The sequence below is a fragment of the Nannospalax galili genome, unplaced genomic scaffold, assembly GCF_000622305.1.
Source record: "Nannospalax galili isolate Female #2095 unplaced genomic scaffold, S.galili_v1.0 scaffold45, whole genome shotgun sequence".
NCBI lineage: Eukaryota > Metazoa > Chordata > Mammalia > Rodentia > Spalacidae > Nannospalax > Nannospalax galili.
This window is the reverse complement of record NW_008355775.1, coordinates 5,849,687-5,869,292: the sequence shown is the minus strand read 5'-3', so window position 1 is coordinate 5,869,292 and position 19,606 is coordinate 5,849,687. Positions and strand designations below refer to the sequence as shown.

The 19,606-nt window shown below is 39.3% G+C and overlaps 1 protein-coding gene across 2 annotated transcripts in view; it reads left to right on the top strand.

The window, feature by feature from the left end:
- Nucleotides 1-19,606, top strand: part of Cmya5 (cardiomyopathy associated 5) — a 114,042-nt gene that overhangs the window by 56,459 nt on the left and 37,977 nt on the right. The window contains exons 3-6 of one of the 2 annotated variants that reach the window (XM_008853327.1): nucleotides 1,549-1,644; nucleotides 2,920-3,153; nucleotides 4,888-4,910; nucleotides 9,121-9,239. In XM_008853327.1, the coding sequence (XP_008851549.1) occupies nucleotides 1,549-1,644; nucleotides 2,920-3,153; nucleotides 4,888-4,910; nucleotides 9,121-9,239 (472 nt within the window). The remainder of the gene's footprint in view (nucleotides 1-1,548; nucleotides 1,645-2,919; nucleotides 3,154-4,887; nucleotides 4,911-9,120; nucleotides 9,240-19,606) is intronic. The other variant, XR_003847077.1, reaches the window with a different exon arrangement.

Below are 19,606 nucleotides of genomic sequence, written 5' to 3'. Positions count from 1 at the left end.
GTGACGCTAGGATTGATACCCAGGTTGGTGTGCTGTCAGAGTTTATGCTCTTGACTGTACAGCCATACTGTTAGACTCAGTGCCTTGTTAATGGTAGTGGTTCCCAAATGATCATTCAGTTACGTCACTGTTAAATAATTGTCAGACTAATTTTGATTAAATAGAATTACATATTAGAATCTTAGCATTTTTCGTTACCAAATTAATTTTTTTCCTATTTCTCTAGAGTGAAACCCTGTTGAAATCTTACCTGTTTAAAATTTGGGGTTGGGGTGGGACAACCTCTTTTGTGAAATCTTAGATATTAGATACATTAATGCCAGTGAAGTGTGCCCCACTCTCTGGTAACATTTTCCAGATTTCTTTACTATGTTTTGTTTATCTCCAAGTTGCAGAAACTATAGAATATTTGCCTAAATATTGTCAATTTAAAATTTCAAAGGTAGGAGATATGATGTTACCTTTTAAAATATTTTATTTATTTTTTTATTTTATGTGTCTGAACATATTGTCTGCATGTATGTAAGTGCACCTGTGTCGTGTGATGCCCACAGAGGTCAGAAGAAGTTGTTGGATCCCCTGGAACTGGAATTACGGTCGGTTGTTAGCTACCATTTGGGTGCTGGAATTGAACCCGGGTCCTCTGCAAGAGCAGTCAGTACTCTTAATCCCGGAGCCATCTCTCCAGCCCCAATGCCACCTTTTAAAAAAATATTTATTTTATTTTTATTTGTGTGTGTGTGTGTGTGTGTGTGTGTGTGTATACCCATATGAATGAACCCATGCATATATATGACTGTGTTTGTGTGGAGGCCAGAGGAAAACCTCAAGTATTATTCTTCAGGCACCACCCATCTTTCTCTTTTTGATCCAGGGCCTCTCACTGTCTAGAACTCACCAAGTAGACTAGGTTGGCTGGCCAGTGATCCCAGGGACCTGCCTATCTCTATCCCCACCCCAAGTTCTGGATTGCAAATGTGTGCCACCATGCCTGACTGTTTTTATATGAGTTCTGAGGATCAAACTCATGTCCTCATGCTTGTAAGGCAGGTACTTTACCGTAAAGCCTAAGCTACCTCTCCAGCCCTCCCAAACTCTTTGTTTATTGTACAGAATTGAGTAGAATCGATTTAGGTGGAATCAAAAAAAAATAAACCAAAAATTTATCTATTAATGAATATGGTACAGTAAATCTCTACAGATAAATTAAGGAGTGGCTAGAGAGATGGCTTAGTGGTTAAGAGTGTTAGCTGAAAAAAAAATGTGCTAGCTGCTCTTCCTGAGGACCTACATTCGATTCCCAGCACCCACATGGGGTGGTTAACAACTATCTGTAACGCCAGTTTCAGGGAACTCGACATCGTCTTCTGGGCTCTGCAGGCATTACATGCATGGGTGCACTTACATACACAACAGGCAAAATACTTATACACATACAAAACTAAAAATAAATAAATTTAAATTTTAAATTAAGGAAATTAGAATCCACTGTTTGAAAGTTTTCCCCCTAATGTTATACACTAAAGATATTTTAATTCTTTTGTTTAGGTTCAATTAGCAGAATTTCTTGAAAATCTACAAGAAAAATCCTTGAGGATTGAAGCTTTTGTTAGCGAGATTGAATCCTTTTTTAATACTATTGAGGTAAGTTATAGCTGTACTGATTTCTTTATAGTATCACCAGTAAATGATTCAGAGATAAAAGGACCTGAGTTGGGCTGTGCGTGCGTGCGTGCGTGCGTGTGTGCGTGTGTGTATGCACGTGCGCGGGCGGGCGTACATTTGGTTTGCATTGTGGTTTTCTTTTTTTAGTATTTTGTTATTTTTATTTTATGTGTATGAATATATTGCCTGAGTGTAGACAGTTGCACCCATGTCATATAATGCTTGCAGAGGTCAGAAGACGGCATCAGATTCCCCTGGGACTGGAATTACAGACTATTGTTAGCCACTATGTGGGTCCTGGGAATTGAACCTGGATCCTCTGCAAGAGCAGCCAGTGCACTTAAGGAATGGTTGAGCCATTTCTCCAGCCCATGCATTGTTGGTTTTCTTAATTCAAGGTAAGTATTCGTAGAGTCTTCCCTCATTTTGAGCAGTGAGACTACTTCCTGTTTAAGGATAAAGGATTTTTCCCTAACAACACACGTTTATTGAGGACTTAAACCACGCTAAGGCATATATTTTCCCAAAGTTAACCTTCACAATAAGTCTATGAGTTACTAAGATAATTGTTAGTGTTGCTTCCATTTTATGGATGAGAAACTAAAATTGAGTCTTAAACTCTATTTTTTGCTTCTCACTGGATTGGCCTTCAGAAACGTTCTAAGTCATTGATTTGTGTCTTATGTCTAGGACCAATGAGTGTCAGGGCACCTCTGAGTATATGTTCTTCTGGCTGTTAGCTTCTGCCCCCTCCACTATGAAGATATGTGTAGGAATGTTCTATCTATCCTTGTCCAGAGATGGCCCAGGTATCAGTCAGGAGTGACAAATGGCTCTAGGCTTTTGCTGAAAGGTGCTGACCAATCTCCCTGCTCCTGTTGTAGATTAGTGAACACTTGCTTTATTGCCCCTTCCCCACATGTCTCTTAGGCAGTTAATTATACAGAAGTTTAGACTATATACTTAATGTTTGATTCTTTTATTAGGATGTGTTTTGGGAGGCTGGAGAGATGGCTTAGTGGTTAAGAGTGCTTCCTGCTCTTCCAGAAGACCCAGGTTTTATTTCCATCACCCACATGGCAGCTAACAACTGTTGATAACTCCAGTTCCAGGGGATCCAATTTTTTCTGGCCTCTGTGGGCACTGCACATAAATGGTATTCCTTACTTACGTACATGCAGGCAAAACACTCATATACAACATAAAATAAATCTTTAAAACGAGAAGTGTTTTTGTTTGTTCCCACCCATTTAGGAAAACTGTAGCAAAAATGAGAAAAGACTAGAAGAACAGAACGAGGAAATGATGAAGAAGGTCCTGGCACAGTATGATGAGAAAGCCCAGAGCTTTGAGGAACTGAAGAAGAAGAAGATGGAGTTCCTGCATGACCAGATGGTCCACTTTCTGCAGAGCATGGACATGGCCAAGGACACCCTGGAGACCATTGTGAGAGAAGCTGAGGAGCTCGACGAGACGGTTTTCCTGACTGTAAGCATTATGGGAAGAAGGCCCAACACCAGGTGCCAACACTGGCACAAGTCTATTGGTTGGTTATAAGCTAGGTGTGGTGGCATGCCCCTGTAATCCCAGCACTTGGGAACCCTACATGAGGATCACAAGCATAAGGCCTGCCTGAGCTATATACAGACTACCTCAAAAAACAAAGTGAAACAAAACAATAAAACAACAGCAAATTAAAAAACAAACCCCAAAAGATCATTTATATCTCAAGTATGGAATTTATATAATTCTGACATTTCAAAACGATACCAAAATATAGAAAAAGCCCCACAAATCCTGAAAAACCAAATGTCCAGATCCTTGTAAGGAGGCCATCACCCTGTTACAGAAGACTGGTCGCCTTCTAAACCAGGGAGCAGCTGCACAACCTTAATCATGCCATCCCTTCCCTCTGAGGGCCATCCCGTCCCTCTGAGGGCCAGTCCCATATCTTGTTGTCCAGATCCTTATGCTAGCCCTGGGCCTGTCCTGTCAACTGTCTAATCTGAGGTGACCTCTTATATGGACCAATTCCTTTCTATCCCCCACCTCACCAAGTGACCTAGAGTAACATTTTGGTTCACTTTTCAATGCAAAAGGATGATGTACTTATGGAATCTTACTCAAGTGGGATAGGGATGTTATTAGAAGCAGCTTCCTTAGGATAGGATTCCTTAATTTAAATGAGGGACTTGTGGAGACTCCTTTGTTTACCCCTCAGTTTGCTTCATCAAGGCAGCTCTTTACTCTTCATGAATCCCTAGGCTGTCAGGAAGATGTTTTTCTACAGACCTGGGAAAAACTAATAGCAATGCAACTGTTTTCCCTGAGGGCAGGTGCAAGCCTAATAGTCAAACCTGAAAGATCTGTCTATACTGAGTGGGAACCTACATTTCAAGGTTCCCTATCTTCCTAGCCCTCTAGTGAAGTTTGGAGATAGATTGAGGCAAAAATGGGCATGTAGGCTTATGATTTCCCTCTGGGGATACCTCTGGCCAGGACAAATTTGGGTCAAGTGGATATGGCCATCCTCTAGGGAGAATTTAAAATCATTAGGTGGCTTTATGTTTAATTAAGGCAAAGCTTTAATATTTTTAAATTGGGCACCTCTTTTGAAGCATTTAATTAATAAGCTTCCTAGGGAAGCTGCTTCTAGCAACATCCCTATCCCACTTTGTGTTCCTGGATAACCTTTGTTTGAGATGAATATTTCCTTTTCTCTAGGAGAACAGATTGGGAGGGGGAAAACATTTGCTTCTGCTTTTGCTAGTGATATTCATTCTAGAAAAACTGGAAAATATAGGAAAACAAAGAAAAGCTATCAGCAGAGATAACTACTGATTATTTTGTGTGTATAGCTCACACTGAACAAATTTAAGTCATTTTCCTTGCTTCAGAGAATTCTATTCTGGCAACTAAACCATTTGTTAATAAACAGGGATAAGCAGAACACAACAGCCCGTTGTCAGGCTGCTGATCAAAGACAGCAGTGGTGCTGTGGGCTCAGGCCCCTTCATGTTGTCCACACCCAGTTCCCACCCCTCTCTCAGTATTGACTTCCTAGCCATCCAGCATAAACTCCAAAGAGAAACAGCTTCAGGGAAGCCTAGGGATAAAGATTGTCTAACATGTGATCTTTACATGTGATCTTAATGCTCCTGGTTCATTTAACTTCCTGTTAATTAGTCTCTCTTTCTCTTTCTTTCCTCCCCCATCCCCAAGTCGTTTGAGGAAATCAATGACAGGTATATACAACTTGGCACAATGTAGTGGATCTGAGAACAGCATGATGGGATGCTTTGCTTTTAATATTTTGATGCTTCAGAGGATGAGCTGCCAATTAAAAAATATATTTAGTGAGCTGATAGGTTTTTACTCTTAGACATAGTGCTTTTTAAAAATTAAATGACAGCTTTGAAAGAAATTGCATGTGCTTTAGTTAAATAACAATTATCATGCTATAGATTTGAACTGCTTCCCTGAGCTGTTGTCTGTATTTTTGATCCAATCTCAACCAGCTTCCCTGCCACTGTGTACAAAAAAAATTATAAATGATTAGACTTATTGGTTAAATATGAGTTTCTGCAGGAAGCATTCATAGCTGCCTTGAGTAATTTTAGGACTTATGTCATCTTAATGGCATATTTTCTCATTTTCTCTTCAAAAGATAGACCTGCATTTATCTTTTCTTTCTGCTTAGCTAACTTAATGAATCTTATTCTTTTGACTTTGTTTTGTTATGATGACATTGTAAACACCCAGTCTTAGAGAATCTTTATTCTTCTGAGAGGCAACATACTCAACAAGAAATTAGGAAATGTTGTCTATAAAAACATGAGCCAGCAGATTTCTGTTCTCTTTTGGCCCATCTAATGCTGACTTTCCAACACTCATCTCAGCCCATCATCCCTTTTACTTTGTGGCAAGAGCAGAGGCCTTTCCTGCTAGTTTAGCTCAAGGTTTTATCCTGTTAATGTAATTGTGAGTGTACGTTTCTAAGTTATAAAGATTATCGTAGTTTATTTCCACTCATACCCAACAGTAGAGCCAAAAAAGTCAGAAATTTGTCTGGAATGTACACAGGAAAATGAATTTGAATTGGAAACCTGATCTTTTTCAGAAGTTGAAATTACACAAATGAATCCCATTTGCTTATAAAAGATTCTGTCCCGCAGAATATTGTCAGTAAGTTTTACAAAACCTATTTATGTATTAATTAATATTGGCATTAATTGATAAGGGTTTTGTACTAGGAACAGTTACCCAAGGAGCTTTAAAAGCTGCTGGTGCCTGAATCTTATCTCCTAACAGTCAGGCTTCCTTGGGCTTAAGTGTGGCCTGGACAGCTTCAAAGTTTCCTGGATGCTTCTGATGGGCAGACAACGTCGGGAATTTCTGGTTTATAGGAGACTGTCCTTAGACCCAGTGGTTCCCCAAACTGACTGTGCTTGTATCACCTGGATAACATGGGCCCCCACCCCCACTACTTGGGAATTCCCAGGAAAGATGAAGCACCTTGTCAGTTCTAATGAATGAGTTTGAGATATAACAGTCAGGTATAGACACATGTACCCAAGCCTTGATCCATGAATATTTTTTTGTTTTTGTTTTTTTTGTCTTTTTGAGACAAGGTCTCCTTGTAGCCCCAGCTGTCCTGGAACTCACTATGTAGACCAGGCTGGCCTCAAACTCACAAAGATTTGCCTGCCTCTGCCTCCCAAGTGCTGGGATTAAAGGCGTGGATCCACAAATATTTCTAAAACTTAAAAACCAATAATACTGCTGATTTTAAAGTTTGAAATATATAGATTTACGGTGCTAGTCCACATACATTGGACAGTATAGATGTATACTTAATTATTTTTATCTTATCAATTCATGCAAGATAATGATCAAGAAGAAAACTTGGTGGATGAAAATTTATAAATGTTTCTACCTTAAAAATGCTATAGAATGCTTTTACTTTTCTAAACAGTTGATTATTGCTAATATGAACTGACAACCATTTAATACTAAACACCACTTCTTTGGTTTCATGCTTAAACTTGTTAACCAATGTGTCATTTTAATTAATTTATTTTTCATTCCCGATTGACAATGAATTAATCTTTACTAACATTGCATGCCACTTGAAGAAAGTGTACTTGTGATAACCATTTTTCTGTAAGGAAAAAAAAGGACAACAAAACTCTGGGATTTGGTGAAGAAATATGAGCAGCTAATGAAAGCTCTATAAACGTGTATGCACACACGTGTGTATACACACATACACACACACACACACACACACAACTTTCATGTCCTCAAGACAACTTCTGCTTCCTTTCTATAGGAAATGCTAAGTCTTTATTTTTCCTGCTGCCTTTTCCTCTTCACTTCGTGTTCTGTCTCTAAAGGCAGTGCTTGTATATTAAATGATTTTTCTCAACACTAAATATGCTTAAATTAAGGAATGCTGTCAAGCATATTTAGACTCAACATTTGCATATCTTGAAAAACACGGGGATGCATTTTGTTCTTTTGTATTACAATAATGAGCACGAAAGAGCGTCTAAACCATTGTAGGGCTGACTTACCCTTACATACACTGCTGTTAAAATCGAATGGGTCAGTGTACATGAGAAAATGCAGACACTTTACTTGTGGTATCTACAACCAGGGCTTCTGTATATTTAGGCAGTGAAATGTATTGAGAAGGCTTAGTGTGCATATTGGTCACTACTTTAAAAAATTAATTCTCAGTCTATTGCTTCCTCCCTTTGTATCCCCAAAGCCTTAATTTAGGTGCTTTTTGTCTTTCCTTATCTAGACCAGGGTTGGGGCTCTCCAGCATACCTCACTGACTGCCTTTCTTGTCCATTACCTCTGATCTTTCCTCAGCTGTTACCACAGTCTTCTATGTTTCCTTTGCATAAATACTTTTGTGGCTTTTCTTACCTTAAAAGATAAAATAGAAACTCTCAGATGGTATGAAAGGCTCTTCAACATCAAGTAACAAAGCATATTTTCCTTTCATTCCTGTCTCTGTTTTGCAGCTCCCATGGTTCCTTGTGGTGTGACCTGCTCTCTAGTGATTCATGCTCTTTGGTGCTCTGGCCTGAGCTCATGCCAGTTTTTCATCTGCACTCCCTTTTATTGCCTGCTCATTCTATAACACCCTGCCCAAATGTCACCTCCTGTTTGAATCCTTGACTAGACCATTTTCCCCTAAATCAAATGGTAGTGAGTTTTATCATGTTTAACAATAATAAACATAGAAGGGGCTCTAAATATTTCATGATCTTTTCCCCTGTACTGACTCTGAATCCACCCTCCCTGAGATTCTGATATCTACCTAAATGAAACTATTGGCCTCTTATTAAGTCAAGTTATATTCATTAAATGCCTTGAATTTATTCAATGCATTGCAATATTATAATGAATACAATAATCTTTTTTTTTTGCATGCAAGTTATATTTTGGTGAAGGTGACAGATAAAGAATGACTAGGCTGTGATAAGTTCGAGGAAATAAGTGGAATAAGAGCTGAAGGGGGCAGGCCTTTCCAAATTGGCAGCCTGCCCTCTAAGGAGCTCGCATTTGAGCAGAGAGAGAAGTAAAGAAAGGAACTGTGCCAGTATCTAGAAGAAGAAAGTTCCAACAGCAAGTGCAAAGGCCTCAAGGTGGGTCTTTTGCTGGGGAAACCCAAAAAGTCCAGAGAAATGAAGCTAGTGCAGTTTCTTAAAGTTGACTTTGCTGCTGGAAGAACGTTCCAGGCCTGTGTGAGAGGTAAACAAGGAGAGTCCCTAATATACTCTGAGGCCCCCCTTGCTAAAGATACATTGCTTTGTAAACTCTCTTTTCCATCTTTCCCCCTTCAGAATTAAACTGGTTTTTTTCTTTTATGTATATATCCTGGATCCGAATGCTAAGAATTAGTGTGAGTTGGCATTGCTTCTAAGAGCACAGCTCTCTGTGGCCTGTTTGGTCTTTTAGGAATAACAGGCCTTGCTTTCTTTCACAGCTGGACCCCCAGTCTAGAGTATAGTGCCTGGCATGCAGTAGGGAAGCATTATTATTAGTATGACTGGAAGCTCAGAACTGAGGTTTGAGAACAGCAGGAGCATCCCTACAACATAGAAGTTTCCAGACAGGCTTGAAACATTTATGTCTTTTAGGAAGCAAGATAATTACTGAAATGAAAGAATTTTTAGGACTAATTTACTAGAAATAAATCCAAGAGTATATAAGTTTAAAGACTTCAAATCTGAGAACATAGGGATAAAATTTTCAATATCATTAGTTGTCTAAGAACCCCAAGTATAAGTGAATTTTAGACATATTTTCCAGTGCTTTTGGATGGGGAGCATGGGGACTTGCCTCATGCAAACCATTGCTACCCACAGCAGCTAGCTGCTGCTCTGGTTCTCTGTGTTGATTCTTTCCTGTCATAGTAAATGTCTCTTCCTGTGGCAGGCTGCTTTCTGCAATGGAGAGCACAGCTTCCTTAGAGAACATGCCTGCTGCGTTCTCACTTTTCGAACATTATGATGACAGCTCAGCGAGAAGTGACCAGATGTTGAAACAAGTAGCTGGTAAGCATTTTAATATATTATTTACCTTGATGAAACTTGGCAGCTCTTGCTTGTTTTGTAAAGTTTCTGTAATTGGAAGAAGGAGAGTGTGGGTTGTAAAATTTGAAAGCTGGACCCTAAAGTATAAGACTGGCATCCCACCTCTGTGCTTTCACCTGTGAAGCTTTGTGACTTTGCTAGAGCCAGAGAAGGAAGGATAAAGTGCACGGGCCTAAGGGGTCTGCTCTTATTTTACTTTTTCTTTTAAAACTAGAGTTTCTTTCCTTCTCTGTAAGAGAATCATTTACTTCGCACCAACAGCCAGGCATAGAAGCCAAAAAAAGGAATAAAATATTTTTACATGCATTAAAAGAATTATACCTTTTAAGTGGTTTTCCCCCTTTTCATTTCAGTTCTATTTATTTATTTATTATTTATTTATTTATTTATTTATTTATTTTCAAACCAAACAAATTAGCTTAGAGAACTAACAGCTCAACATCATGGCCTCTAGCCAGAAGCCTCCCACTCAGCTGTCAGAAGCATCCTGCCAGCACTTCAAATTATTTTTTAATGTACTATTTTAATAAAGAAGACAATGAAACATTTAGATAAAGTTGCCATGTTTTGAGTTACCAAATTTCGCTTACTGTACAGAGTGCTCAGATGTCCTCCTTAAGGGATACCCTAGTCATCCGAATTTACCTTACAGACAGCAATTGTGTTTAAAACACTCATTCCTATGGAAAGAGCTTTAGTTTAGTAACTAATAAAAGGTTACTGTGTCTTTAAAAAGACAACCTCCCTCTAAAACACCCCTGTAAAACACTCAAACCCCAACTTTTAATAAAGTGGAAAATTCAGTCGTTTACCTTAATGAATTTTCTTTAGAAACATCTCATACCAAAAGGTATTTTCTTATGTCTTTAGGAGACATTACACTATAGCAGTGATTGCAAACTAAGAAATTCTAGATTTCAGAGCAGATTAACAGAGCAGATCTGCTTTTAAGGGCTTCATTATATGCAACTGTACATTCTCAAGGAAATACTTTGGAGTGCCTGATGCCCAATGGGAGGGCTCATATTTTAGAGGCCACCGATTTACATTGTCATAGTTATTAGCCATTACCTTAGGAAGTATGTGCATAGTCCTAGAGGTGCGAAGCACCTTGTGGGAAGACTCATCTGAGTGACCTAGGCTACTTTGCAGAATTTGCAGCCCAGAGTCACTACTTCTATATAATTTGTTCTGTGACCAGTGAAATGACCAGATGTAAAGCTCTCATCTGGCACCTGCTGACCCCATACCTAGCAGAGAGAGGGAGGAAAGGATGTGGGTTTTTCTATGAGGAATAGCAGCACCTATCTTTAATGCTGCACTTGCAGAGGCCTGGTCATCTAATCTCTCATAACAACCTGAGGAGGAAGGCTATTGGCCCTCTTTGACAGGTGAGGGAAAAGAAGAACACAGCAAAATGCCACGTTGCTCAGCTCTACATGACTGATTGGAGATGACTAGGACTGGGGTCTGGCCTCAGCGTCTTTGCACCTTATCCACTGCCCTGCAGCAAGGAGGCAGAGCCCATTGTTGGGAAAGAGGGGAGAAACACCAAATAGTGATAGCTGTGCTTCTTTGACTCTGGATCCTAGTGATTTAAAAAAAATTGTGGTAAAATACATATAGAATTGACTATATTAGGTGCTGTAGAGATGACTCCATAGTTAAGAGCATCTACTGTAGGTCTTGCAGAGGACCCAAGTTTGGTTCCTAGCACCCACGTCTCATAACTCACAACTGCCTGTAACTCTAGCTATGGGGAATCCAATGCCCTATTCTGAACTCTGCAAGCATCAGCATTCACCCATGCACAACCCCACCCCCCAGACATACACAAAATTAAAACCAAAACATTAAGCATTTGTACACATTAGTAGCATTAAGTATGTTCATATTTCTTTTACAGCTATTACCGCCATCCATGTTCAGAACCTGTCATCTTGTAACACCAAAACTATATATATATATATTACTAACTCTCAATTCCCCTAGACCCTGAAAATCACTATTCTTTCTGTTTCTATGAGTTTACTTCAATACCTCATGTAAATGAAATCATACAGTATCTTTTTGTAGCTAACTTATTTCACTTAGCATATTATCTTCTATGTTCACCCAAGTTGTAGCATATATCACAATTTTCTTCATTTTTAAAACCTACTATATGCCTATGCCATATTATTTTTGTCCATCCATCTATCCATCCATCCATGGATGGCACTTGGGTTATTTCTACCTCTTGGCTATTTTAAATGATGTTGCTCTCCTGGGGACTTGTCTTTGTTTTGTTTGTTTGTTTGTTTGGTTTGGTTTTTTTTGAGACAGGGTCTTCCTGTAGCCCCAGATGGAACTCGATTAGGTAGACCAGGCTGGCCTTGAATTCACAGAGATCCACCTGCCTATGCCTCCTGAGCACTGGGATTAAAGGCGTGTGCCACAACACCTGGCTTTGTTTTTGTTTATAAAGACAGTGTCTCACTTTGTAGCTCAGGTTGGCCTCAGATTCATTCTTTCTTCCTCAGCCTCCTGAGTGCTAGCATTATAGGTGCATGACACCATGATTGGAGCTCCTGTGGACTTTCTGAAAGCTAGGCTGAGTTGAAATCTGTACATGATGCCAAGCACTGCAGTTCAAGTTGCTTAACTTCCAAAGTGTGAAAATTCTATTTTTATTTTATTTTTTTAAAATTTTGTTTTTATTAAATTTTGTTGTATTTCATACAGAATATCTCAAACAATCTGAATCACCAGCACCCTCCCATAGTCTTCCCCCACTGGAACCCATACACTCTGTCCTGGGTGTTAAGGCCCACTGTGTCTGTGTCCCCAGACATTCCTTAGTGCAAATCCATCCACTTGGAGTTTAGTCATATCCCTCTCATCTATCTATCCAAACGTTTGCCTATCATTTTCTTCTTCTTCTTTTTCTTTTTTAACAGAGCATAGGGTATGGGTTTATTTACAGAAGAGTGGGCGCCCCCTATTTACGGCCGCACTGGAAAGTCCACTCTCAAATATAGATCCTGTTACTTCCCGACAGCCACAGAAAATGGTGAGAGAAGTGGCTCCTGGCATTCTTGGCTTATGTATCCTTAGCCCTTCCTCCACATGCAGCTAAGGTTGACTGATTGTGGGGGAGTGGTAACTGACCCCCCCCCTTCACTCCTTGATGAGCGTGGGAAGGAGGTATGACTATAGCTTGCAGGCATAGTGGCCAGAGGATACTTCCAGTTAATACTCCACCCCTTCCTCTGGCTGTTACAGTCTTTCTGCCAACCTCTCAAAGTGTGAAAACTCTTTATAGGGATAGTCCATCCGTCCAAGGGAATCCATTGGATAATTCCTCTTCCCAGTGCCTTAGTCTCTAATGAAGAAACCCCACACTTCCTTTTGTGTTTTCTTTTGATATCACACATGTGCTGGATAGCTTCACTTGTCAACTTGACATACCTGGGTAGAGAAAACCTCAGATGAGGAATTTCTTCCATTGAGTTGGCTTGTGGCCATATCTGTGGGACATTTTCTTGATTGCTGAGTGATGTGGGAGGGCCTAGCCCACTATGGGTGGTGCCACCCCTAGGCAAGTGTTCTGGGTTGTATATGAAAGCAGGCTAAGTACAGGCCAGGGGAGTAAGCCAGTAAGCAATGTTCCTCCATGGTCTATGCTTCAGTTCCTTCCCTGATTTTCTTCCATGATGAACTGTAAACTGAAGGTTAAATAAACCCTTTCCTCCCCGGGTTGGTTTTGGTCAGTGTTTTTATCACAGCAATAGAAAGTAACTAGAACAATACCGGTTCAGGTTTATCACTGCAGAAATGTAGAGAGTTGCTAATGTGTAAAGTCTGGATCCTGATAGTCTTCTGCCACATAGGAATTATAAATCCAGCTATCATTATTTGATTGTATTTACAGAGTGTTCTTTTCCTTTTTGGAATATTTTCCATAGTAAAAGTATTTCCTGTTTGGTACAAGGGATATTTTAACTTTAATTCTTTGGGGGCGGGGGAAGAAGCACATTAGGAACAAAATTATTTCTAGCCTACATGCATTACTTAATTCCCTACAACTTTTCTACCTTAAAATTAAATGATGGTGGGGGTAACTCTCAGTTTTTAAGCCTGTTGAGTCGCCTGAGACAGAAAAGGATATAGAAAGATGTTACCATTTTTAAAAGATTAGCAACAGTTCAATGTATAACATGGTGGGAAGAAGAACATTTACATTGTTCGTGCTTCAAGAGCTCTCCATACTGCCTCAAAGATGACTATACAGGAGTTGAAATATTTTGTTTGGCTCTCCCATAAACCTGGATAACATGAAATTTTACTGGGTCACCTTTATTTGGATGGATACTTTTAGAGTGTGATGTTGATTCTTTGCTGGAAGAGTCCTTGGAGGAGAGGCTAAGATTGGTGAGTATATGCCTTCCCATGCAGCCTGCTCATCATGTCCATCTCTGTGGCCTCTGTGATCTACTAGATGTTGGATCTCCAGTTCAACCTCCACTGATGGGAGTTTCCCCTCCATTTTTTGTGTTCCTATATAAGCCATCTTACCTTCTGATTGTCGTCTCTAGTCAGGCATGTTTGTTAAACACTTGATACACATTATCTTGCCTCCTGCTTAGGAGGTAATGGTGCTATTCATTCATTTAAAAATGGGGAAATGAGGCTAAGAGAGTACAGGTACTAAGTGGGAGGTCCTGCATTTAACCCTGAGATAACCTCTCTCCTCTGAAGCCCATGAACTTGACCACTTTTCCATTCTGCTCCTCATTTTTCATAACTGTGTTATTACTTCACCTCTTTATTGCTATTGAATCATGTCAATTTGTCTCTTTTTATTCCATTTTCAGATCCATTTACTTTGTTTCACATTTTGACCTTATTGCTGAACTAACTTTTGTTTTCTTTTTCTTGAATGCCAACTTTCAATACACTTATAAATTTGGCCCATATTATTTTAGTAAGCTTATCTATCAGGAAATTGTTGGCTGGTGAAAACATAGACACAAAATTTAAAAGCATGTCATCTTTTCAACTATGGCATTAACCTTTTTCTCTGATGTAGAAAATACATTCAATGATTTTGTGTCATAATCCTAGAAAGACAATTGTACAACATGGTATATATATCATTAATGCTCTGCATAAATAATTATAAACTTAAAAATCTCTAATAGAATATTTGATAATGTTGTTGTCTTTACAATTCAGAATAACAGAATTGCACTAGATGTCTAAAATTTGTATCTCATTCCATCATAGGCTGCTTTCTTCCCACTGTATTTTAATTTTGAAAAAACAGTAGGGATACCATATTAGAAAAAGAAAATGGACTGCAGCTTTAAAAAGTCTAATCTAATATTTAATGCAAGTCTTTTGCTACTGTTGTAGATTCTACAGCAATATCTGAAAAGGATCTCACTGGTCTTTATTGTTATAGGCTATTTAGAAATATAATATTGCTTATCTAACAAAGCATATTAAAAGTGATGATTTTTAAGAGCTAGGCTTCTTTGTTCTTCAGTAGGGGCCCAGACCTTAGGAGACTGCCTGAGAGTGCCTGGATCCGGCCTCCATGTGGTAGTGAGTTTCCCCAAATTGTGCCATGCCCAACCCCTACACTGAGACAAGGTAGTGACCCCTCTCGCTGTGCCAGGGCTAGGTTTCTCTGCCCTTCAGAAGGAGCCCAGACTTTAGCAGACTGCCTAAGAGTGCCTGGATCTAGCCTTCATGTAGTGGTAAGCTTCCCTAAATCACCATGCCCAACCCCCTATATTGAGACCATGTGTGGCCCTGTCCACTGCACCGGGGCTAGGCTTCTCTGCCCTACAACAAAGGCCCAGACCTAAGCAGACTGCCTGAGAGTGCCTGGATCAGTCCTCTGGATAGTGATGAACTTCCCCAAATCATGCCATGCCCATTTCCCTACAGTGGGATCACCTGCAATCCATCCCACCACCCCAGGTCTAGGTTTCTCTGCCCTTTAGTAGGGGCCCAGACCTTAGCAGACTACCTGAGAGCACCTAAATTGGGCCTTGCCTTAGTGAGCTTCCCAAATTGTGCTTTAACTGCTCACTAGTAGGGGCCCAGACCTTAGGAGGAAGCCTGAGAATACCTGACTGGTATTCTCAGAATACCAGAAGTCCTGACTTGGGCCTCTGCAGGAGATCCTGAGTAGCTGGACTTAAACTATCTGTTCCCTCCAATACAAAATCTGAGAGAACCCAAAGCCTAGACAAACCAGCTTTACATACCCAATAAGAAAATAACCAAGGCACACCAATAATACAAACAGAAGCAGACTTCATCTCAACAAAGGAAGGCTTGAGTTTCATACCAGAATCTCAAACAACAAAAGAAATCCACATGCCAAAATCAAAACAGAAAAATAATATGGAAAATCAAAATAATATGTTCCTACCGAACACCACCAGTCCTATAGGAGAGTTCTACAAGGAGAACCCCCTAGAGATAACCCAAGACACAGAATTTAAAAGAACATCATAAACATTATCAAAGAATTCAACAAATTTAAAAAACACATGAACAAATCAAAGAACTAAAAGGAGACAGGAATAAACTTTTGTCTAAATTCACAAAAGTGATAGAAATATTGAAGAAAACTCAGGCTGAAATGAAAAAGGAAATGAAATACACAATAAACCAATTAGAAATGACAGGAGAAAGTCTCACTAATAGAATGAATAAAATGGAAAACAGACTGTCAAGACTGGATGATAAAGTTGAAAAATTGGACCACTCAAGGAAAGATTATGAAAAATTAAAAAAAAATGGGAATGGAATATGCAGGAAATCTGGGACAGCATGAAAAGACCAAACTTATAGATCATAGGCATAGAGGAAGGAGAAGAATCTCAGGATATTGGTATTAACCAGATCTTCAACAAGATTATAGAAGAAAATTTCCCAAAATTAAAGAAAGGTATAAATACAAGAAGCACATAGAACACCAAATAGACAGGACCAGAAAAGAAACTCCCCATGGCATATCAAGTAAGAATACTAAATGCATAGAACAAAGAGAATACTGAAAGCAGCAAAAGAAAAACAAGTCACATATAAAGGAAAATCCATCAGAATTACAGCTGACTTTTCAGTGCAAACCATGAAAGCCAGAAGAGTCTGGATCAAAGTATTCCCAGTTCTAAATGACCATAGATACCAACCCAGAATACTCTACCCAGCAAAAATGTCTATTACAGTTGAAGGGGAAAGAAAAATCTTCCATGACATGAATAAGCAGAAAGAATACATGTCCACAAAACCAACCCATCAAAGAATACTTGAAGCAACACAAAGAATGGAGAAAGGAACAACTATACCCAAGGGACAACAGAAAAAATTAAATGAAGGTATAATTGTGAAAACACAAAATTAGACCAAAGATGCAAACTGAAATCAAAATGATGGCAATCAACATACATCTTTCAATAATTTTAAATATCAGTGGACTGAACTCCCCAGTCAAAAGACACAGGCTAGTTGAATGGATTAAGAAGCAAAATCCATCTTTTTGCTGTCTGCAAGAAACCCATCTCACCTGCAAGCATAGTTAGTACCTTAAGGTGAAAGGATGGAAAAGAATATTCCAAGTAAATGGCACTAAGAAAAAAGCAGGATTTGAAATTTTAATATCTGACAAAATAGACTTCAAAATAAAACAAATGAAAAAAATCAGAAGCGATAAAGAGGGTCACTTCATTCTGATCAAAGAAACAATTGACCAAGAAGATATTACAATCATGAACATATATGCACCAAAATGTGGTGCACTAATTTTATAAAAACAGTACTATAGGAAGTTAAGACACAGATTAACCCCAATTCAGTAACAGTAGAGTACTTCAGTACCCAAACAGAGAGATGTCTGAGTTAAAGATACCATACATCAAATGGACCTACCAGACATCTACTGAATACTCTGCCCAAACATCAAAGAACACACTTTCTACTCAGCACCCCATGAAACTTTCTCAAAAATTGACCACATACTGGGGCACAAAACAAACTCAACAAATATAAAAAATTGATATAATTCCATACTTTATATCAGACCACAATGCAATAAAGCTTAAAATCAACACTGAAAGAAACCCTAGGAACTACAGAAACATGGAGATTAAACAACACAACCCTGAAAGGTGAATGGGTCAAAGAAGAAGTTAAGAAAGAAAGAAAAGTATTCCTGGAACTAAACAAAAAGGACAATACAACACAACAAAACCTCTGGGACATGCTGAAAGCCGTTCTTAGAGGGAAGTTTATAGCTGTAAGTGCCTACATCAAAAAATCGGAAAGAGCACAAAAAAATGACTTAACATTGCAACTCAAGACTCTGGAAAAGAAAAACCAAATTAAATCCAAACCCAGGAGACAAGAAGAAATAACAAAAATCGGAGCAGAAATGGATGAAATAGAAATAAAACAAACAATACAAAGAATCAACAAATCCAAAAACTGGTTTGTTGAAAAGCTTAACAAGATAGACAGTTCCTTAGCCCAGTTTAAAAAAAGAAAGAAAGAGCAAATCCAAATCAACAAAATCAGAGATGAGAGGGGAAACATCACAACAGACAACAAAAAGATCCAGAACATTATAAGGCAATACTTTAAAAACCTATATTCTATTAAATTTGAAAACCTAAAAGAAATGGCTGAATATTTAAAGTCATGGGAACCACCATAGCTAAACCAAGAAGAGATCAACAGTTTAAACAGACCGATAACATATAAGGAAATTGAAACAATAATACAATACCTTCCAGCTTAAAACAAAACAAAAAAAAAGGCCCAGGCCCAGATGGATTTACAGCAGAATTCTGCCAGACATTTAAAGACTATCTAAAAGCAATACTGTTTAAATTATTCAGGGGCCTGAAGGACCCGCCTCAGGCCTCTCTCTGGGGTAAGTTCATTGCGTCCTCCATTCCTTGACTCCTCAGCCTCATTCACACCCCCCCACCCCCACCAGTCTCACCTAATTTGGGTCCTGTCCCATTCCTTGTTTTGGGGCCCCAGACACCTGGGGAACCAATACTGCTTCCTGAGCCTTTTCATCCAGACCAACATGGTGCCTTCTCTGGGCCCCAGGAGCACTGCTTCAGGGCCTGGCTCCACCCTCACCTCCCTCTGCTTCCCCTGGGCCTGCACCACCACCAGCCTCTTTCTGGGATGCTGGGGCTGACGTTTCCTGTTCCTGATCCTTTGCATCCAGACCAACCCAGCTCCTCAGTGCAGTCCCCTGGAATCCTTGGGGCCTCTTCCTGCCCCATCTGCCTTTGCATCTCTGGGTGGCACAGCCACCAGCTGCCCAAGACCAGCATCTTTCCTGGGCCCTGCTCCCAAGCCAGTCCAACCCCCAAAATCCTGAGGACAACATCTTTCCTGGAGGGAGCCAGTCCTTAGGAGAAAGCCTAAGAGCATCTGATCTTCATCTGACTTGGGCCTCTGTGGGAACTCCTGAAGACAAAAGTAATTCAGCTTCTTCAATATAAAATAAAAAGAGAGAATGGGAACCTTAGAGGAACCAGCTTTTCATGTCCAAACAGTAACCCACAAAGGTACATAAAGCTTATAAAAAGAAGCAACACTAAACTTGAAGGCTTGAGTCTCACACAAGAATTAGAAACTACAAAATAAATTCACATGTCAAAATGACAGAGAAAAAATAATAACACGAAAAACAAAAATAACATATCCCCACAAAATACCAATAGTCCTCTAGAGGAGTACAATGAGAACTCCATAGAGAAAATGCAGGACATGGAACTCAAAAGAACAATTATAAACACGATAAAAGAATTCAGTGAATTTAAAGAACACACAAACAAAGAAATCAAAGAACTGAAAGAAGATAGGGATAAACTTCAGAATGAATTCAGAAAAGAGCTAGAAATATTGAAGAATGTTCAGGCTGAAATGAAGAAGGAAGTAAAACACTCAGTAAGCCAATTAGAAGCAATAGGAGAAACCTCACCAATAAGATGAATGAAACAGAAAACAGAATATCAAGACTGGAAGATAAAGTGGATGAACTAGACTTCTCAAGCTAAGATTATGAAAAATTTAAGAAAGCACAAGAATGGAATATTCAAGAATTGTGTGACACCAAAAACCCCCCTAAACTTACGTATATAGGCATACAGGAAGGAAACGAATCTCAAGACAATGGTATGGAACAGATCTTCAACAGGATTGTAGAAGCAAATTTCCCAAAATTAAAGACATGCCCATACAAATACAAGAAGCATATAGAACACCAAACAGACAGGACCAGAAAAGAAACTCTCCATGGCACATCA